Genomic DNA, 22,986 nt, shown 5'->3' on the forward strand with positions numbered 1-22,986 from the left:
CGTTCCACTATAACCAAACGGGCCATGAGTCTAAGGCCCAGAGGGCACCTTTTCTCACCGGCCCACTGCGTACGAGTGGTCAACCTAAGGCCCAGAGGGCAAGCAGAACAAGTTCTTGCTTTAGAAGCCCACAAACACAAACGTCAGCGAACAAGGGAACAAGAATCAAACATCAGCGAAAAGGAAGGTATTCCATCGCCGCTTTGGACGCTTTAGAAGCCCACAAACGCACCGTGACAACAATGGCACTATCCATTCCACGCGCACGAAACGAAAACGAAAACGAATCAATTATGGCGTCATCGATGTAAAGAAAAACGATGACAACAGTGGATATATTTACAGAGGACTGCAGCCTCAGCGAGCTAGCAATTGCAAAACATTAACCACGGCAAACAATTTTACATCTACAAAATCACAGAGCTCGTATATACAAGCAAGGGGGCTGGCTAGGTAGGTCAAAGTCAGAAAGCCACACACGGATTCCTCTTCATGTTCGGAGAGTGTTCCTGCCTGGCGGCAACAGCCCGTTGGCTGGGCTGAACAGCCGAGTCCTCTTGGGCTCCGATATCCTCACCTGTGTTATTGCTGTCGCCAGTGCGTCAACTATACCACATTCATCTTGATCTTCAGAGTTGTCACTTGAGGATTCTGAAGATAAAGACTCGCAGTAATCAAACTTAACTCTCTCCCTATGAATCATGGGAGTTGCAGTCTTGTTAGTACCCCATAGGTCAGAGAATTCAGCTTTCTGCGGGCATTCAGTGTAGAATAAGACCCAGGGGTGCCCTGTGTTCAAAACCATTGGAAGAGTCAATGCGAAATCACATCAAAGAAGCATAAGCTATAAGGATGCTTGAACTTACGGAGAACATCTTCGGCATCGGGTCTTGAAGAGACATCTCGATTAAGCATTCGGCCAATGAGATCGCGAACAAGCATTGACACCGATGCCCACTGACTGCTGTGAAGGTCAAGCTCGACAGTCTTTATAGCATCAAAGATGGCTTCGACAGAATTTCCTTGGAATGGAAGAGTGCCCATCAATAGAACATGCAGAAGCACCCCGGCAGCCCAAACATCTACCTTTTGCGAGTAATTTCCTAGTAGAACCTCAGGTGCCACATATGCGGGGCTGCCAGCAACACCAATCAATTGCTGACCTGCTCAAAGTTGAGGAACATATTAGTGAACATCAAACCTGCAGCAAGTAAAAGAGCCAAAGACACGATTCAAAGCATCATCTAGTTTTGACCTAGATGCAACTTTTTTTCTAGCCAGAGAACACCTTTGTAACCTCAAGTAAAATAAAGATCTAACAGATATTAACAAAGAAGCCAGATCATATCACAAAATCTAAGGGGGCATTTGGCACAGCTCCTCGGAGCAGATTCTCCCTGAGAATCACTCCTCAGCCAAACAGCAAAGCTGCGCACAGATTCTGGTAGGAGCTAAAAAAAATGCTCCTCACTGCTCCCTATTCAATCTCCACCAAAATCACTCCAGAATCAATCCTCTGCTCCCCACCTTGCTCTCCCACTGGAATCAAATAGAATCACTTCGCCAAAGAATCAATGTGCTAGAGCTCGGAACGAAAAAAGGTCTATTTGTGAGACACAACAAGAATAGCCATGATTACTGCTCAGAAAATTAATGATCAAACAATCTGTCAATATTCTAGAAAGAAAAATCATGATTGTCATATGCAACGAATTGTGTTTCACCATATTGCTTGTACAACGATGAGTGCATTGAAAGAAAACAGGGTAAGGCCAGTCAATATAATCACACCATGGTTTCATACATAATTTTACAGGAAAAACAAAGACATGTTAGTGTTAGTTTGGTCACATACACAAGAAAACTGCTAATACTTGACAAAATAATTGAGGAAATTATCACTGGCCTTAAAGCCAGTTAAGCTGCTATACCTAGCGCACACAAATGCCTTAAAACCACAAGACCGATGAACCAGTAACGATGACCTGACTACCTGACCATCATGATGTCATTCTATTGATGCTGTGAACCCAAATATCCAGAACTCCATGGAAGTAACAACTACCTCCGGATGACAACAACTAACTGCAACTACCAAGTTAGCACCACTTCGACTCTTGACAGACCTAACAAAACAAAATGACACAGTGAATGAATATCTGATACCAAGTCATCACTGAAAACACAACTTGCACATTTCAAATCCCCTGAAAAATGCCTTATGCTAGTGACAATGTGCAAATGCAGCATGAACTGGAAAACCCTGCCAAAGACCTAGTTTTATGCGTGCATTAGCAAAAATAACCCATTCTTCCTAATGCAGAATTTGAGCACAACGACAAGATAGTAACCACTACAACACCATAAGAATTTGATGTGATTAAATCTTCCTATATTGAGTAATTCTCGTTCTCCACCATTGTGATCTACTGATCTGGCAGCATTTTCAGGGAACTACATTGTCAGAACAGAATCATATCGACTACTCATTAGTAACCATATATATGATACACGTGAACTGACAAACCTAGAAGTGGCAATCTTTCTAGGTACTCACCCTCAGCAACTCGCACGGCCAATCCAAAATCTGCAAGCTTCAACCTTCCAGCCTTGGTGAGCAGAACATTCTCCGGCTTGACGTCCCTATGCACGACGCCCATCTCGTGGCAGTACTTGAGGACGGCCATGAGCTCCTTGATCACATTGGCGGCGCGGCGCTCCGAGAGCTTACCCTCCCTGGCCACCTCATCGAGGAGCCGTCCGCCGTGGCAGAGCTCCATGACGAGGTAGAAGGCGTCGGCGTCCTCGAAGACGGCCCTGAGCGTGACGACGCCCGGGTGGCCCGAGAGGTGCTGCATGATCTCCACCTCGCGGTGGGCCGTGTCCCCGGCGTTCTTGGGCAGCGCCTTGCAGGCGAACTCGTCCTCGCCCCGGGCGGCGGCCCCGGCCCCGGCCTTGGGGCGGCAGACGCGGACGGACCCGAACTTGCCGTGCCCGATCTCCTCGCCGAGGTCGTACTCGCTCTCCAGCCGCTTGCGCCGCCCGATCCGCGTGGCGCTGTCGATGCAGCCCACCTTCCGCTTGAGCCCGCGCCCCGGGAGGACCCCCGCCGACGCCGACGCGCCGCTCGCCGCGGGGGCCGTCATCACCACGGCGGGGGCGGCCGCGTCGGCTCGGCGGGGGGACTGCTGCGGCTCGGAACCGCGGCAGGCGCGCTTGCGGGAGGCCAAATCTTGGAGGGACCTGGCGGCGGAGCACGCCGGGGGCGCGCCCTTGCGCTTCCGGGGCACCGGCTCCATGGCGCGTGCGCGCGCTTGGAGGATCGGAATCTCCCACTCCTAGCTTGGGTTTTGGCGGCGCCGCCTCCGGCTCCCGCACATCGCGCGTCGGCGGTGGGGGAGGGAGGGGGACGGATCGGGGCAGCAGCGGGGGTCTGATTGTGGGGCGGGGCACCGGCTCGGCGGGTGGGGCTCGGAGAGATGTGGCGTCGAGGTGACGCAAAGGACGAGGCTTTTTTGGGGTGGGGGGAGCGGAGCGGAGCTGGGGCGCGAGCACGAGCGCCAGCGTGGTTCGTTGGCGCACGGCGTAACCGATGCGGCCTGGCGGCGTGTGGCGCGTGGCGCGTGGCGTGTCGCGCCGCGCGGCGAAGCTACGCGAGGTTTCTTGAGTGGTTTTGTGGTCCTGGGGCGTCACGATGCCCATGTGATGTGGGGTGGGCGTTTTCAATATCCTAGCCGGAACAAGCAGACGGCGCTTTGTCGCTGCAGACTGCGGACTGTTAAGAATTGGTCTGTTCACGGATTAAGGATCCGCTCTCTTATGCAGGTCTTTTATATAGGGGGGCGTTTAGTTGCCGCCTGAACCGGCGCCGCCTGAAATGCATCAGCACTGTAGCGTATTGTAGCTTTCGTTTGTATTTAGTAATAATTATCCAATCGTTGACTAATTAGACTCAAAACGTTCGTCTCGCAAAGTACAACCAAACTGTGCAATTAGTTTTTGATTTCGTCAATATTTAGTACTCCATACATGTACCGCAAATTTGATGTGACCGAAAATCTTCTTTTTGCATAGTGCCAAAATTTACATTTTGGGATATGCCGGTGGGAGCCCATCGGGAGGTATATGGTACGAGCCCATCTCTATCTCTATCTCTCCAAATCTGAGCCAAACGCCCGCCAGTGATTGGGCCACGTCGCCTTCAATTTCTCGGCCGTCAGATCATGATCGAACCGTCCAACGGCAGGCAAATAGGTTGCCTTACTCCCCCACGAACAGCCCGCCGCACCACACTGGCTGCACCCAGTTCCCACGGGGAAGCCGATCCGGCGAAAAAAACACTCCCGAGCCAACAGCTTCGCGACCAGGATGTCTGGGCTAGAGAGCAGTTCGTACTTCGTAGCCAGGTAGCCCACTTGGAACTCCGCCGTCGCCGGCGCGCTCGAGCGGCGGAGCAGCTGCGGCTGATGGCCGCACATGCACCGATGCACGGGGCTGGCGCATCCACCTCTCTAGCCCACTCCCAGATATACTGCCACCGTGCCTCAAACTACATGGCGGCCGGTGATTCCATGCCAGGAGTCGTAGTAGGCACGACCGCGCGATGCCAGGGATCACGCTCGCTGCTTGTTCGACAAAATGCCAAGCACACCATGGGGAGTCCCACCGGCCTGCTGCGCGTCGCAGTGTCTACTGTCTCTCGGCTCGAGGCAAGCCACGGCGCAACTGTGGAAAGTGCCCAACTTGCCATCATGCAAATGCCACGGCGTGCAGTGTGCATGTTTCCATGCTGTGGCCCTCTTGTACGCGCCGCGGATAGCCATAGCGAGCTATGCACTGCACATGCTGTGCTGCAGCCTTGTATGGCTGGCGTATCGCAGCGCCGCGAGCGGATCGCCAGGTCTCGTGCTTGCCATCACAGATTACCTAGCTATTACCTATTGGGTATGGCACATTTATTTATTTTTCAGCAAAGCCTTTCAGACAAAGTATTCAGAACAACAAAAATAACCCCTAATATAGATGCTTTTAGAACACTTCTGTAGCTGCAACCAATAGATCGTTTCACTGAAAAAGGTTAGCTAAAAAATAGCATTTTCCATTTCTCGATTTTATCTGATTAGCTCCCATAATTGTTACTTTTACTGATACCACTTCCGGCTTTACAGAAGCTCAAACTTGCTCCAGCTTATAAATGCAAAACAAGGCTGTTCATTCACTCGGATTGATTGGAGGTAAGTTCATTCTGCACCTACACACGCTTAAGCAAATATTAGTTATATAGCATATTAATCACATTGATCAACCATTTGCTGTGATTAACAGGTACAAGACACCACATTCCTTGTACTGATGAAACCTACAGAATTGAGTTTATGTTCCTCCAAAACATAGGAACACAATTGATTGGAAAAGAGTTTAGCAGGATCTTTCCCTATATTTAGAACCTGTTATAAAATGAGATTTATGTAGATTAATAGATTTATCATAAACTTTGATCGTAGACCTCTTGCTCCATCTATGACATAGCCATAGGAAATTCGGCCAGCGGCGCAGCAGGGGGTCGTGGCCTCGCAGGATAGGTGGCCGCCGAGCAATGCAGCGTTCAGCAATGACTGTGCCGGTGCGAGGTGGAAGATGAGATGGAGTGGAAGCGCTGATGATGCCGGCCATGGTTCTCTCCAGACCGGCCTGGGTCCAGCTTTGATTCTGCTGCCCGACCAGGCACATTGATGTCCTCTTTGCATCTAATTAATTATTGGCCTCAAGCAAATTTGTTTCTGGCTTCCAAAGAAAGAATGAAACAAACAAGGAAGCATGTTATTGCGTTTATAGCAGTATGAATTGCTAAGATTTTTCCTTAGATGATATTTTTCATACTGATAACAACCTCTACTATCTTTACTACAACCACCACAACAACTATGTTCACAATGTTTGTAGCCCTGTTCCTTGCCGTGTTCACAATGTTTCTAGCTCCAAAATATATTCCCCTTCTGTTGCCTTGCATGTATATACTGTAACCTACTACACTCACAATGTTCCAAGCCCTGTTGCTATATATATGAATGGGATTAAGATATAAGAAGAAATGCAAGGCAATGTATGAATTGAGCGTTGATGAGGAATGATAATGCTTAACCTTCTCTGAATTGCATGCCATTAAGCAATTTGAGCTAACCCCACCGCCTCTTCAATTGTGCAGCAAGAGGTAAGAAGGCTCGTTTTTTCAAACTATTGTCAGCGTTCTTTTGCTCCACAGCTAATATTAAATATTTTTCACTTTTTCATATTTGAAACTATTGTCAGATCCAAAATTTTCTAATGTGGGGAAAATGCTTACATTTTGAGGTCAGAGCTCGGTATTAGGTACTGCTTTTCCATGCAACTACATAGATGCCCTTTTGGGGCTATAGCAACAGCATCAATCAAAATAGGAGAAAGATGATTCCCTTTTCTTTTCCCTAAACTTAGACAACAAAGAGTCAAAGACTATTTATTCTAATCTGACATAGAATGGAATTTACACCTTACATTGGCTTTGCCTACTCCATGGATGTCTCCTGGCTGATTGGCCATGAAATGAATTACATGGATATTTTTGTTTCCATACGGTTGACAAGTCATTAACATGGTATTTTTCTTAAGAACGTTGTCAACATACAAAGGTGGCAATGCTACAATAGACCTCCAAGTTTCTCTTTTTATTTTCTCTGGTTCTGTGTTGATCTTCTATGTAAGATGTACTAGCTGTAGTCTTATTTTAAATGCATAGGTCATTACAGAATATGTAGAACCCAGCCACTTTACAAATTTTCATGATAATTGGTTTACACCATATCACCCCTCTTATAAAATACTACTAATCTCTGTTAAACTCAACCATCTAGCATATATATGCAGTTTTTTTTACATGTGCACTAACTTTCAAGCTGACATTAAAGTTGCTCTACGAACTTTTGCTATCAGGATGAAATAATTGGAGAAAGCCATCTAGGCAGCTATGGGTACTCTAATTTAATCTAACCCTGTCCTCTGCTCAAGGTTTAAGTAGGATAGAGTCTGCAAAATTGCAGAGCAAGAGATGAGAGTGCTTATTTTGCTTCACAGCCAATATTTCTTTCGGCCATTCTCAGCGATCCCTGGCTGGCCCGCTCCAAGAAGGGCGCGGCAAAGCCGCGCCGATGTTTCTGGTCAATCCTCTAATTGAGGAATTCTTAACACTCCTCATTGGACGAATACCATGACAAATACATGCCTCATTAAAACTCCAAAAAGAACCCAATGGGGAAAAAATATGAAGAAAAAGTGCATTATTGTCACTTAATGCATTTGCACATTGTTGCCTCATTAAAAACCTTACATGAGAAACTTTAGGAAAACTCATCAAGGAAAAAAGAGTACAACATATGTCTTCAGGAAAAATTATGATCTTCTGGATCATATCATTATGAATTCTCTAGAATTCTGATCAAGGGTTAATATTTTAGGGAAGTTCTCCTCCTGACCTTGTAGAACTATCTCTCTATGCCAAGAACGCTTTTTACAGGAAGCGTATGCGCATAGAGACTTAACAAGTATATCGTATACATTACAAGGATCATTTCATAATCTTAACCTCATCTTACTTATGGAACTCGTGACGTAAAAATATAAAGTGTACATAAACAATAAAGCCGATAGAGCTTTCAATAGAGGTTAGAAAGTCACCATTAGAATAACATCTTCCAGGCATTGTATGAGACTTTCAAAGTCTCGTGAATGACGATTAATGTCTTGTAAATACTCCCCTGATGACAACATTCGGTGAAGTCAATCATTCTCATGGCATTAACCATTATTTAGAAATAAATATAGATAGGAATAGTGCAAGTGAGATTACAAGATTTTTCTAACATTTAGTCTTCATGACATTTGTTTCGTTGTTCTTCAAGAACATTGGGAATAGAGAATAATGCTGAGCAGAATTTATTATATTATATCATGCATACATCGAGATGCATATTTGTGCACTCTAAAGTTGCAATGACAGGCTTCTTCGAGATGCGATCAATCATTATAATTTTCTCTATTCATAATAGTGGTAACTCCTTCTGGGATTGATTCCAAATTCTTTGAGAATCTTTATCTTTAATACATAGTAAGATATCACAAGTCTGTATTTCTAGCGTAATGGGGAAAGTATTGCTAGTAACACCAAAATATATCATATCGATTTTCAGAGGATACTTCAATTATTCCAAAACTTCAAGTGGAGAACACATTATATCACAAGTATATATACACTCATAGTAAAATCTCATGAAATGCGCATGTGCTCATTCCTTCCTATTCCTCTTTTCATTCTTATCTCTCGAGTATTATATGGGTCTTTATTCCTTCCAAGGAATTCACTTATTTTGGTGCATTCAGACTTCTAACCATATATTCCTTCAAGAAAAATCCTTTAGGGAGTTGTTATATTTATGGGGCGATCATTTCTCTTAAAGACAATATTGGTATGAGATTCCAATATTGCTCTTCATGGATTTTTAGAATCCCATAATTGCGCATTTTGATTCATGCCATTAGCCAGATTCATTATATAGCGGAACATATTTTGAAAAACTTATGCCAGAACTGGTCTCTGTCAGGACCTTTTGAACCATCCCTTTTCACCACCCATGATTTCAATGATAACTCATAATTACCCGAACATCAGGTTTAGGATATTCACTTACCGATTTTTCGTTCAACCTCAATTGCATATTTCATTTAACCCGATATGAGAGCTTCAAGCACTCTTGCCATGGACTTTGTTCCGGATCCGGGTTCTCACAAATAGACTCATCTAGCAATTATAGAGGTAAACAAGTGTCGATAAATATTTTCCGACTTTAAACATCTTAATAATGATCTTTGTTATTTCCCAAAATAATAGATCCATTAATGTTCCATATTTTCCTAGCTTTATAGTACGCGTACATTGCTAGGATTTTCATCTTTAGGATGAACCTCATCGTGAGATGACTCACCAGCAGGGTGATTTCTCTACAGGAGTAAGAGATGAGTTTTATCACACATAATATGAGTTTGCTTCATGAGCATATGTTTTTGACTTAGGCTAATAGATCTTATTTGCAGGATCATTTGATCAAAATGCCAATAAGTCACGTGGATACAAAATTAATCCTAGTTATATCCACATCTACTTCAGGTAGAAGCATTTATTTAGACTTTAACCAATTTGGTTGCTCCACATTAATACAAATAGCTATCTGGCATAACTCCATACTATAGAATAGAGGAGTCTAACTAAACAACTAGTTTAGTTTGGATTTGTGCGTTTTGATTTATAAATATCAAGGCACTCCATAGAATGGGCATTCATCTCCCCCTAATGCCGAGATATTAAATATAATACTAAAATTCCCCATTCACCAACTTCTAGTGGTGTATATGTATGCTTTAGTGGTGATTTATTTGAAAAATATTACGCACTTTATTAGGGGGTCTATTATAATTTTTGTATGTAGTGAGCTCAGACTTTATTAATGCAGTTGCATGAATACTGCGTGTATTTCCTACTATAGGAGGAGTATCCTCAACTTCTTGTTAAGTTCATAACTTTTGGTGGATTATAACTATTGCTTTGCATGTTCTTGGTTTCAACAAATGCATATGCAACCTTCTAGACTTAACACCTGTAGTTACTGACGTAACCCATAATTTAGCCATAACAATTCTTCAGGGGCTAATGTCCACTAATTGTTGTATAATTGACAATCAATCTATCCATTATGTATATTGACCTTCTAGGTCATATATGCATGAGAAAAGACAACTAATAGTGGTATTGCGCTTTCAGACGCGTTAAGATTGGTGTGCATAAGTATGATAGTAAAAATATGGCATTTAGCCGTGGTTACCAAGCAGAAATTTTGGATGTAGAGTAATATCATAATCTAGCTCTTTACTTTATTTCCCAAAATTTTGACCCAATTACTCATACCATCTAGTAAAAATTGAGTTATTTTATTTATTGCAACATATTTCATGTTCTATAAAAGCATGGCTTATTGTTCGGCATGAAGAGAAGCTTTTAAATAGAACAGATAAGACCAATAATTTTTATTTATTAGGGAAATATTAGTTTAATGTAAAGTTATTGACTTAAGAAAAAAATGCTACTTTGCAAGAGCAACAGTGACCAATATGCTTCTGGAATAAATTCTCAGCTAATAGCGTAATTTTTGTAGGTAAAAGATACGTGTAAGAAATACCATCGCTAGCAGTGATGTTGTCAAGATCCATGTGACATTTCAGAGCCTTGAATTACTAATATAATAGATAGTTGGTTAATACCATGTTAGCTTCTAGCTCATTGTGATATGGGATTTAAACTTATTCACCCAATTTCACTAGTACAAAAATGAGCTGTACTCCCGGTTGGGAAACCCCTTCAGTCCTGGTTGGCCCTGGTTTCCCAACCGGAAGCACGAATGCGGGGCTAAAGGGTTCCTCTTTTAGTCCCGATTTCTCACTCGAGACTAAAGGTCCACCTTTAGTCCCGGTTAGTAATACCAACCGGGGCTAAAGAGGCCTCCCGGCCCGGCCACGTGGGCTGGCCCTTTAGTCCTGGTTGGTATTACCAGCTGGGACTAAAGGTTTTCTTTTTTTTTCTTTATTTTTTGTTTCTATTTTCAATTGATGATTCGTTTTGGTTTTCGGATAGGTTTTCGAACACGCATTCTACGCTGCTAATAATATACGTATTCTACATGCTTATAATGTTCGAACATTTTATACAAACTAAAGTATGAAACTAACGTATATATTACATGCATATACATATATTGTACATTATTTTATGTACATATAATATGTATATATATATTACAAATAAAGCTTGCATTGTATATTCTATCATATCCTTGGGATAACAAATTCACTCCATCTGGTTTGGCTTCCATGTTTCGTTCACGTCATTGTAGAACTTGTCGGCGGGGTTTAAGACCTAGTCATTAAGAAATCCTACTATGGTCTCTTGAATTACTTTCAGTTGGTCACGTCGTATGACTTTTTCCTTCAACCATAGAGTCTTCAATAAAAATTAAAGAAAAAGTATTAATATATATATATATATATATGTGTGTGTGTGTGTGTGTTGGTCACGTGATTACTTATATATATGAGCAATAAAAGAAAATGTGAATATATGAATATATTTATATAACGTACTTTGAGGATCTCTTTAGGAGTTCTTTTTGCGTACGCCATGATGAACTCGCAAACATAGTATCCGCAGTAGTTGTTCCCCTGTTCTTGCCTCAGAATCCACTTTTACGAAAAAAAAGATCCGGTGAATTGAAAGCATGCATGGTATTAATTGAATTATATATATATAAATGTAGCTAGTACTTACTTTGTGTGCGATTACATCCAGTGGCGCTTTGCAATGTTTCATGTGGTGGTCCTCAATGAAACTTTTCTAAATAATGCGCCCAATAAAATAAAAAATTAATTTGGCATTTAATAATTATTGCAGTTAAGAGATCGGGGTATATATAGTTGCTAGAGAGACCAAATTACCCTTGGATAATATCTATCATGTCTTGGTACTCTGTTTGCTCTTTTCTTAATGAGTCTAAGATGCTCAACCGACTATTGGCCATATCGATAACCATCAATATCCAGTGATTGCTGCATATGTTTTTATACACAAATATGATCGACATTAACTAGAGTCAAGATATATATATATATATATGATCGACATTAACTAGAGTCAATATATATATATATATATATATATGGGAGATAGCTTAGCTAGTAAGCAAATAATTGAACAAATGTCCATATGATCGACATTAATTATTTAACACTCACTTGAAATTGTAGGGGAAGAGTATATATATATATATATATATGGGAGATAGCTTAGCTAGTAAGCAAATAATTGAACAAATGTCCATATGATCGACATTAATTATTTAACACTCACTTGAAATTGTAAGGGAAGAGTATGTCCTTGTTTTGTTGGTTCACTAAGAACCTCATGAGATTTTTCTTAAGTTCAGCTTTCCATTGAAGCGAGGGATTAGGGTGTTTGAATATGACATCTGGATCAATGAAACCAACATCATTATCCTTTCTCTTTCTGAGTTCTGTCATCTCATATCTGCATATATAAAAATATAGTGTGAGGATATATAATTTATATATATATATATATGTAGCTTTATATATATACACTTTAATAGTAGAAAATAATCACACTTACAGACAATAGTAGCTAATGAGACTTTTGTCGAGAGAGTCCAGGTGGTATAGTTGGTGTAATTCTGAAAACTCGACATATATAACGTCATCGCCATGGAAGTAATGTTGGTTTCTAACTCTAACAGAAACAAAGGTCTCTCCCCGTTCACACGCCGCCATGTACCACTTGTTTAGTAGGTATATTTACGTACCCAGTTCACCTAAGGCCTTAGGGTTGTATAGACTCTTTCTATGTTCAAATTTCTTCCAAGGATCCACTTTCGGAGCAGATGGTCCTTCAGCGAGCACTTGGGCAAGGTCCAAACCGGTATCCACGTAAAACCAAGCCAGGTCCTCAAAATCGACATACAGTAAGTCTAAGTTTGAACCATATTCATTAGGAATGACAAGAGAAGAGACTGATTGTTGTGATTGTTGTTCGAGTTGTGCAACACCTTTCCCTGCTCTAGTCTTTTTCTGCGCCGCCTCAATTGACTTGGTGAGAGAGCGGTCGTAGTCTGATTTTGGTAGGGTCTTTTGAGATTTCCGCTTTTTCTGGTCCACCTTCTTTCTTAGAAGATCTGGAGGTAGGTAGAAGTATGGTTTCTCCGGGTTCTCCCTTTCCCTTGCTTCTCGTTGCTTTCTTACTTTTTCGAAGAAATTGTTCACATCTTTTTATACTGCAGTATTTAATTCTTTTTCACTTTTTTCGTAAGACAGTTTTTGGGGAATAACTAGATTAGAGGAGGCTTTCTTCTTTGTCGGCTATTGGGCCAATGGCTTTGTTTGTGGGGCGGACCTCTTAGGAGCTGGCTACTTCTTGGTCATCAAGGGAGGCGGGACAGCCATTGGAGACCTCCTTGGAGGCGTTGGAGACCTCCTTGGAGGTGGCGGCGGTGGCGGCGTTGCCACCTGATTGCCCGGAGCACTATGATGATCTGGAGATTGAATAATTGGACTTAGGTTGGCGGAGGCCCTGCTGTATGAGTACAAAAAAGAATAATTAGGTATAAGAAATTATTATTATTAATCTTGCATGTCAATAGAAAATTAGAGAAAAAATTATTTCGTTCACTTTTGTCCGCACCTATTGTCTGGTAGTTGAGGAAGCGGCGATGGACTAGAGACCCCAGGAATAATGATGTAGCGCTTGCGCCATAGTATGAATGTCTTCTCTGCTTCTCCTAGAGTCTTCTCCCCATCACCTCCTGAAATGTCAAGAGCTAGATCACTAAAACCTTTACTAACTCTATCCACTGAGACGCTAACATATCCAGGTAGTATTATTGCCTCATAGATTTTTGGTGCCTTGGTAGGATCTGGAGGAGAAAAAACACCGAGAGCCACCATAATTGTGGCATTCCCTTTTAGAATATATAGCTCACATGATGTAAACGGTGCAGTGATGTCATTCACGGGGAAACGTAGCATTGCGTCATCTTGATTTGGCAACTCCGTGGAAGCGTAGCTGCTTTTCAACTGATCAGGGGGGCTAATATTAATGTTGATTCTTGGATCTAATGCTTGCCTTTGGGCACTCATTGCTATTTGCACTTGCTTTATGATTTCATCCAGCATTCTAGCTTGCATGTCTTTTTCGCGCTTCTGTGCTTGAAGCAACGCCTCTCGTGACTCATGAACATATTCCTCCAACTTGCTGATCCACACTGCTTCCTCATCCTTCCTTCTCTGCTGACTTCTGTAGGTATCTCCGTCGTTAGGGAAACCATGCTCCCAAGAAATATTTTGTCCTAAACCTCTCGTTCGGCCACTGTGTTCAGCAGTCTCGATGGCATACGTCAGTTCATCCTTCTCTCTATTGGGCCTGAACGCACCAATAGCTTTAGCTTGTAGAGCATAAGAAAATTTTTGTGTTGCTCTTTCGAGTTTTGGGTCATGAACCAACTTCCCAGTCTCTAGGTCCAGTCTTCCCCCATGAGTGAAAAACCAATTCTTTGCGTGTTTGGGCTAATTGAGTGATTCTGGTGTGATATCCTTGGCAAGAATGTCCGCTTCCATTTTTTTCTACTTGGGAATGGCAGTCGCGTAGCCACCTGATCCCATGCCATGGTGGTATACCTTATGTTGGGTATTCTCTTGGTTCCTTCTCACCCGTTCCTCACCCTCTTCTGATGTCTTGTACTATACAAAATTATTCCAGTAGGGCCTCAACTTCGCGAGCGGGCCCCTAGTATTGAAATTGGGCATTAGGTTCTTCTTGACATATTTCGTGTATAGGGATTTCTTCTAAGTCTGGAATTGTGTGGCCATCTTCTTCATAGCCCACTTTCGAACTAGCTCCTTCAATTCATCATCGTTGATATCATCATAACCATCTGCTTGCAACATGAAATATTGAAGGATATCATCCCAAATTAAATTCTTATTAAGATCAGAGACAAAACTAACATGAGGCTCATTGATCTTTTGCTTCCATTCACGGGCACTGATCGGAAGTCTGTCCCTTACAAGGCACCCACAGTGTTGCATGAATTTCCTTGCATGTGGACCAAGTGGTTCGCCTGTCTCGATATTCAATTTTGATATTATGTAGCGCCCCTCCAATGGCTTTTTCGGGCCTTGAATATTTTTGCTTTTCGTCGTTGTGGTCGTCGATCCAGAGGGCTACGTATAAAAAAAGAATAAATAAATATCATGTGTACACATAATAGATGATAGATATTCAAATATACATATAATATTCAAATATATATATAATATTCAAATATATATATAAATATATATACCTCGCCAGTATTTTCTTGCACAATATTTTCTTGGTTATTTTTAAGAGCCAGGTATTGACTCCCGTCATCTACATCCTGCTAGTCACCATCGGCAAATTGAGTGCCAGTGTTGATAATATCCATCATTTCTTCATCTATGTTGTCTCTCGGGGCAGCCATCTAGCTTTTACACCACTAGATATATCTATAAAAAATAAAAAACATATATCTATAAAATGGATCGAGTCATGTGCTTAAAATTAATTAATTAACTACACTCGAAATTCAAGTCTCCAAACCATAACTCACTCTGAGTCATGTGCTCTATCTATTTTTCTATTTTTTCTATGCCAAAAAAATATGCACATCACACACACACTCACTCACTCTAACTCACTCACTTACACACACAATTTACTGATCATCACTCACATACATGTACAACATGATCATCATTATATCACACACATATATACACTATATACTCATCAACTCCGGTGAGGACGAGGAAGGAGAGGATGCTGACATACGGCACGCGTGAACGGCGGTGGAATGTTGTTGAGTAACTGATAACGAAAGTTTATAATGTGGCAAGGATGACATGTCATTTATAATGCGCAATTATTGAGTAACTGATAATGGAAGTTTATTCATTACAAGCTCATTAAAACGGTAACTAGTTAGAAATATTCAATCTTAGCTAGGATATCTGGTTCGTCGGAAAATCCAATTTTTGCTAAGAAATCCAGTTTATATCCAGTTTGTCGGAAACTCTAGTTTCTAGAACTAAGAACTATTCTTGTCAAGCCACGCGACAAGGATGCCATGTCATTTGTAACACACGATTGCTAGGTGATTCTCAAAACAAATTAGAACACTATATACACGAGTTCCACTGTTTACCATGATCAGACTGCAGCGACACACCATGAGATTTTGACAAACAGTAATTTGGATCAAGCTCAGCAAACACAATGGCGTCAAATTCACATTTTGCCAAAGGCGACAATGGAATGCCAAAGAAGCAACGCCATCAGTGAAAGTAGTTTCACAGACATGTAATCGGATGAATTTGGCCCCCTAGAATTAGTCCAAATACCCACATGTAATCAGACAAATTAAGCACCTAAACCTAAACCTAAACCTAAACCTAAACATCGCTCTGCCATACCCAGCAATGCTCTAGGAACCAGAATTTAGAAGGACATTTGCGTTAGCTACAAAACCTTTAGTTAAAGTAATCATACATGCTATACTACAACATAGATCCAGTGAGGATGGCATGGAGACGAGGCGCGTGGAGCCGAGGACGACGCACGAGTGATGAGGCGGTGATGACGAGGACGAGGCACTTCGGCGAGGACGAGGGACAAGCGGCTAGCCAGAGAGAGGAGGCATGCTCGTGCGGGCTGGGGACGAAGCGCGCACATGACGAGGCAGTGCCAGAGGTAGGCACGTGCGTGGACAACGATGACGATGGAGGCGGTTCCAGATCAGATCTGGGTGAGGGTGAGGACAACGGTGGTGGATTTGGATCTACGCGTCGCGCTCGGACGGGAGAGGTATGAGCTGGGCCACCGGCAGAGACGATGAGAGAGGTGCATGTGTGTGGAGGTGGTGCTAGAGGCAATGAGGAGCAGTGGCGGTGCGGTGGCTCTTGGCAAAGAATAAGAGATGATGGAGGGGAAAGAGAGGAGGCGCTATATAGGGGGACCTTTAGTCTCGAGTGAAGCCATAGCCCGAGACTAAAGGTCCTTTAGTTCCGGGTGATGGTTAGGTGAAGCCATAGCCTGGTACTAAAGGTCCTTTAGTTCTGGGTGATGGTTAGAATCGGGACTAAAAGTCTGACCTTTAGTCCCAAGTGCAGCCACGGACCGAGAGTAAAGGGAATTTTGGCGGGCCGCGAAAACACAGCCCATCTTTAGTCCCGGGTGGTTGATCAACCCGGGAGTAAAGGTGATCTGCAGTTTGGCTTCCCACCGGTTTCTAGAAGTTTTTCCTTTTTATATATTTCTTTTATATAAATATGCAGAGAGTTGTTAATTGCCTAGGAAATAAAATATTAGCAAACAAATTACAAAAAGAATTCCTAGACCTGGTTTTGCATTATTGTACATAAGAAAAATCTATAACCTAAACTCTTTTGTTTTACCATATAAATATTTAACATAGTGTAAATAATAATCATAATTTTCACCATGCAAAAATGTACTACTTAATTAAAATAATTACAACTATTGCTTTTCGACAGGAAATTAGTTTTCATATCTTATTGATGTTGAAAATTCATTTAAACCGTAGAAAATATGAAAACACGATAAAAAAATCCGAAGTCACAATTATTACATAATAGGTCTAATCCATCACCATATCAAGCCAGGACTAATACAAAATTTTCACTAATTTTTTCACATCAGATGCATTGCTTTTGCTTTTTGCTTTGTGCGACATGGGAATCCCACCATCAAACAATAATTTAATCTGAACATAGAAAAAAGTAAACACCTAATAAACATCTCTGAATTCACAATTATTACATAATACCTCTAATACACACTATTAAACATCACTATATATATTAAGTGGGCATAGTAGTGAACTTCTTCTTAACGTATATCCCTTAGTTATGATCACGCCGTAAGCATGGAGTGTCCTCATCATTTAGCTAGATGCTTGGGTCTTTGTTCACTGTAAAGGGTGGAATTCGGTCATCCTTTTCATAATCTTCTGATATGTCTGACTTATCTTCAATTCCGACGATGTTTCTTTTCCCTGAAAGAACTATGTGGCGCTTTGGCTCATTGATTGGGCCGTTGTTGTTTTTCCCTCTCTTTGGTTTTGTAGACATGTCCTTGACATAGAACACCTAATTCACATCCTTGACAAGGACGAACGGTTTATCTTTGTACCCAATATTGTTGAGGTCCATGATTGTCATTCCATACTGGTTGTCGACTGTTACCCCGCCTCTAGTCGCCTTTACCCGTTGGCACTTGAACAAAGGTACCTTAAAAGTAGGTGCACAGTTTAGTTTCCATATCTCCTCTATGCGGCCATAATATGTTTGCTTATTTCTATTAGGGTCGGTGGCATCTATGCGGACACCACTGTTTTGGTTGGTGCTCCTTTTATCTTGGGCTACTGTGTAAAATATATTCCCATTTATCTCGTACCCTTTGTATGTGAGGACATGCCATGATGGCTGCCTAGCCAACAAATACAATTGCTCATCAATACTCTCATCACCCCGACATTCTTTTCGCAACCAGTCATTGAAAGTTTCCATGTGCTGACGCGTAATCTAAGCTTTAGACTTCCCTAGAAACTTGGATCGGAGCAACTCTTTATGTGTCTCGATATATGGATCCACCAAGGAGGAGTATTGTAGAACTGCGTAGTGTGCTTTATTAAAATAATTGTCCTACGTACCAATATATATTTTCTTCCCTAGTGTCCCCTTTGCACTTAGTCTCCCCTCATGTCGTGATTCAGGAACACCAATTGGGTCAAGGTCGAAAATAAAGTCAACGCAAAACTTAATAACCTCATCTATTCCATAGCCCTTGGCGATGCTTTCTTCTAGCCGAGCACGGTTGTGAATATATTTCTTTAGGACTCCCATGAACCTCTCAAAGGGGAATAAGTTATGCAGGAACACAGGACCAAGAATGCTAATCTCCTTGACCAGGTGAACTAGGAGATGTGTCATGATATTAAAGAAGGAAGGAGGGAACACCAACTCAAAGCTGATAAGACATTGAACCACATCATTTTGTAGTTTAGCTAGATCCATTCGATCGATTGCCTTCTGAGAAATTGCATTGAGGAATGCACATAGCTTCATGGTGGCTAGACATACATTTGGAGGTAGAATTCCTCTTAATGCAACTGGAAGCAATTGCGTTATGAGCACGTGGCAGTCATGGGACTTTAAGTTTAGGAATTTCTTCTCTGGCACATTTATTATACCCTTTATATTCGAGGAGAATCTAGATGGTACCTTGATGCTTGCTAGGCATTCAAACATGCTTTCCTTCTCTTCTTTACTAAGAGTGTAGCTGGCAGGACTTAAGTAATGGCGTCCATCATCTATCTTCTCTTGATGCAGGTTGTCTCGTTCTTTCAAACATCGTAGATCCTGTCATGCTTCAAGTGTGTCCTTAGGCTTCCCATACATGCCCATGAAGCCTAGCAGGTTCATACAAAGATTCTTCATCAGGTGCATCACGTCGATCGTGCTACGGACCTCTAGGACTTGCTAATAGGGTAGCTCCCAAAATATGGAGTTCTTCTTCCACATGGGTGCGTAACCGTCGGCGTCGTTCAGAATAGGTTCGCTGCCATGTGCCTTTCCAAATACTACTTTCACATCCTTGACCATATTGAGTACATCCTCACCAGTTTAGTTGCCCGACTTGGTCTAGTGGTCTGCCTTACCTTTAAAATGCTTGCCTTTTTTTCTTAGGGGGTGATTCGTAGGAAGAAATCGATGATGGCCAAGGTACATGACCTTTCGACATTTTTTCAAGAATATACCTTTAATGTCATCAAAACAGTGCGTGCATGCATTATATCCCTTGTTTGATTGTCCTGAAAGATTACTTAGAGCAGGCCAATCATTGATTGTTACGAACAACAATGCTCGTAGGTCAAAGTGCTCCTATTTGTGCTCATCCCACACACGTACACTTGGTTTATTCTACAAAAGTAGAAGTTCTTCAACTAGTGGCCTCAGGTACACATCGATGTCGTTGCCAGGTTACCTTGAGCCTTGGATGAGCACTGGCATCATAATAAACTTACGCTTCATGCATAACCAGGGAGGAACATTGTAGATACATAGAGTAATAGGCCAAGTGCTATGACTACTGCTCTGCTCCCCAAAAGGATTCATACCATCCGTACTTAAAGCAAACCTTAAGTTTCTTGCGTCATTTGCAAACTCCAAAAATTCTCTATCGATTGCTCTCCACTAGGACCCATCAGCAGGGTGTCTCAACATATTGTCTACCTTACGGACTTCTTTATGCCATCGCAACAACTTTGCATGGTCTTTGTTTCTGAATAGACGTTTCAAGCATGGTATTATAGGAGCATACCACATAATCTTGGCAGGGATTTTCTTCATGGGACGTTCGCCTTCAACATCACCAGGGTCATCTCGCCTGATCTTATACCGCGATGCATGACATACCGGCATGCATCTAACTTCTCATACTCCTTGCCATGGTAGAGGATGCAGTCATTAGGACATGCATGTATCTTCTAGATTTCTAATCCCAAAGGGCAGACTACTTGTTTTGCTTCGTACATAGTGGCGGGCAATTCGTTATCCTTCGGAAGCATCTTCTTTTGGATTTCCAATAACTCCCCAAATCCCTTGTAAGATACACTATTCTTTGCCTTCCATTGCAGCAATTCCAGTGTGGCACCCAATTTTTTCTGCCCCGCATCACAAGTTGGGTATAGCAATTTCTTGTGATCCTCTAGCATGCGCTCAAACTTGATCTTCTCCTTTTCACTTTTGCATTCTCTTTGTGCGTCACGAATGGCCTGACCAAGATCATCAACGGGCTCATCTTCTGCCCCTACCTCTTCTTTAGCTTCCCCCATTGCAGTATCATTGAAGGCACCATATTCAGCAATAATGTCATCATCGTCCTATTGTTCTTCTTCACCTTCTTCCATTACAACACTGGTTTCTCCGTGCTTCGTCCAACAAATATAGTTTGGCATGAAACCCGACTTCAACAAGTGTGAATGAAGACTCCTTAAGCTAGCATATTCCTTCAAATTCTTACATATGGCACATGGGCAGCACATGAAACCATCGTGTTTGTTTGCCTCAGCCACACGTAAGAAAGAATACACGCCCTCAATGAACTCTTGAGAGCGGCGATCAGCATTGTATATCCAATACCGGCTCATCTGCATTACATGACATACATACCATATTAAAACCTAGAACATAATTAGTTAATTATACGACATGCATGCCACCACACAAGGTATTAATTTATGAAAGTCTCGCTACAATGTAGACAATCCTAACTACCACTAAAAAAACTAAAGCTAAAATGCACTTCAGCAGCATAAGGATTTCACGACCAATCCTAACTAAAACAGACAGATCATGCGTTTGTTCAACATCTATGGGCTTCTTCCGCAGGATCACCGCCTCATCAGCCACCGTAGCCGCCTGTGCAAGAGAGTTTTGCACGTGTTCAACATACTCTTCCTCCTAGTACCAGCCTAAACATCTAGTGCCATCCCACTAAAATTAAAACAAAAAAAAAATAGAACTTTAATCACAATCATCATGAAAATAAGTATAAATTAACCATAATCATCAAATGCGACAAAATAACTCACATTGCGATCCGGACACTTGTAGAAGATATGACCCTTGTTGGGACACTCCTTCCTCACCCGGTACTCCATCACAATCTTCTCCTCACACTTGCCGCATGCAATGAGAGGGAGGTCCGGCCTCAGTCGCTTTGGAACCCGATGAGAGGCCGAGGACCCGAAAGCAGTTGCCATCTACTCTCTATACTCATTTTTAATATAATATAATTTTCTCATTTTATAAACAAATAAAATTAAAAAACTCTAAAATTCTCTATATTTCTAAACCATGAAGTGTGCTATGCATGCTAGAAATGAAAGCTGAATACTAGTTTTGAATAACTACTTTAACCTTCCTTCATCCAAATATGCAAACTTTAAAGTGATTTTGAGCTTAAATGACTTACAAATAAAAAAATCCACCATAAAAAACCACATATATCTAGTCCACAAAATGAGATATGCTACTAATGAAACATGAGAGTATAAAGTTGGTAACCTTTAGAACCAAAGAATCGATGGAGGAATCGAAGAAATCTTGTGATTACCTGTGATGAGGAAGAAGAGAGGCCGGCGATGAAGCAAGAACACTAAGCTCGAAGTGGCTCGGGCTCGGGGAGGAAGAAGATGTATATAGGAGGGTATCTTTAGTCCCGGTTGGAGACAGCAACCGGGACTAAAGGTCCCTTTCTAGTCCTGGATGGAGCCTCCAGCCGGGAGTAGACTTTTACTCCCGGTTGGAGGGACCAACCGGGAGTAAAAGTTAACCTTTAGTCCCGGTTGGTAGATCCAACCGGGACTAAAGGTCTCCTGCAGCAAAAGCCTGCCGCAGTAGCCGTTGGGCAGGGACCTTTAGTCCCGGTTGGAGCTACCAACCGGGACTAAAGGTTTCTCTAGTCCTAGGCGCGAAAAATACCGGGACTAAAGCCAAATTTCGAAGTGGATCAAAAGCCGTTTCTCTACTAGTGTTTTCATCTTCTAGTAGTTTGGCAGGTAGATCTTAACAAATTAGGTAAGGTGTGGCATATACTGGGCTACTAGCCAGTATATTGTCGCATAGAGTAGTCACTCCACTCATATCATTCGGCTTACTTTGCTTGTAGACAATACAATGGTTTCCCGCCATGATGCCCACTGTCATTTTAGTGACCGTGGATACCTCTAATTCTGAGTCCTTGTATGCACTTCGGGGCTTCACTAGTCCAAGAAAGGACAAACAATGTTCTTCATCGAGAAAAAGTATTGTGCTTTCGCACTAAATAGGAAAAAATCCTAGAAAATTAATTCTTTTGTATTTTTGTAGCAACTACATGTTGCCTGGAGAATATATTATCTATTAGCTTAAAGTCACGAAACGTTGGTTTAAAACAAACCTCAGTTAGGATGACATAGCAGAGAGACAAGGGCAAACATATTGACTTCAGATCATGTGTTGACCCGACTAATGTTGTAAGCCTATATTGTCATGTTTGGAAATTATACCTAGGCAAGTTATTAGCTCCCCTCGAGGGAAGTTACAAATGAACCCTAAATTTAGGTGTTTGATATACCAACAAGTCTCATGTGAATGGTTTTTCTTCAGGTAAATAAACCAAAGCAAAAGATAGCGCTAGAGAGAAAAAATGGGTCTTATATATTCATACATATTTCATTTATTTCCAAGAATTTTCTA

At 41.9% G+C, this 22,986-nt stretch overlaps 1 protein-coding gene and 1 pseudogene across 1 annotated transcript; both read right to left on the reverse strand.

The window, feature by feature from the left end:
* Positions 1-268: 268 nt before the first annotated feature.
* LOC136500390 (serine/threonine-protein kinase PEPKR2-like) lies at positions 269-3,680 on the reverse strand. Its single transcript, XM_066495731.1, has 3 exons — positions 2,558-3,680; positions 867-1,163; positions 269-789 (listed from the first exon to the last, which is right to left on the reverse strand). Exons 1-3 carry the CDS (start codon positions 3,297-3,299, stop codon positions 491-493), a joined length of 1,338 nt encoding a protein of 445 aa, XP_066351828.1. The 5' UTR covers positions 3,300-3,680; the 3' UTR covers positions 269-490.
* A 10,235-nt stretch (positions 3,681-13,915) lies between these two features.
* Positions 13,916-19,803, reverse strand: LOC136499994 (uncharacterized; annotated as a pseudogene).
* Between the last annotated feature and the right edge of the window lie 3,183 nt (positions 19,804-22,986).

This window comes from Miscanthus floridulus, chromosome 13 (genome assembly GCF_019320115.1).
Source record: "Miscanthus floridulus cultivar M001 chromosome 13, ASM1932011v1, whole genome shotgun sequence".
NCBI classification, from domain to species: domain Eukaryota; kingdom Viridiplantae; phylum Streptophyta; class Magnoliopsida; order Poales; family Poaceae; genus Miscanthus; species Miscanthus floridulus.

Bases quoted from the DNA above. Each gene is read 5' to 3' on its own strand.
- LOC136500390 (XM_066495731.1), bottom strand. From the start codon at position 3,299: ATGGAGCCGGTGCCCCGGAAGCGCAAGGGCGCGCCCCCGGCGTGCTCC. The intron at 1,164-2,557 runs GTGAGTACCTAG...AACTTTGAGCAG, and splicing joins GGCCGTGCGAGTTGCTGAGG to GTCAGCAATTGATTGGTGTT. The intron at 790-866 runs GTAAGTTCAAGC...TTTTGAACACAG, and splicing joins CGATGCCGAAGATGTTCTCC to GGCACCCCTGGGTCTTATTC.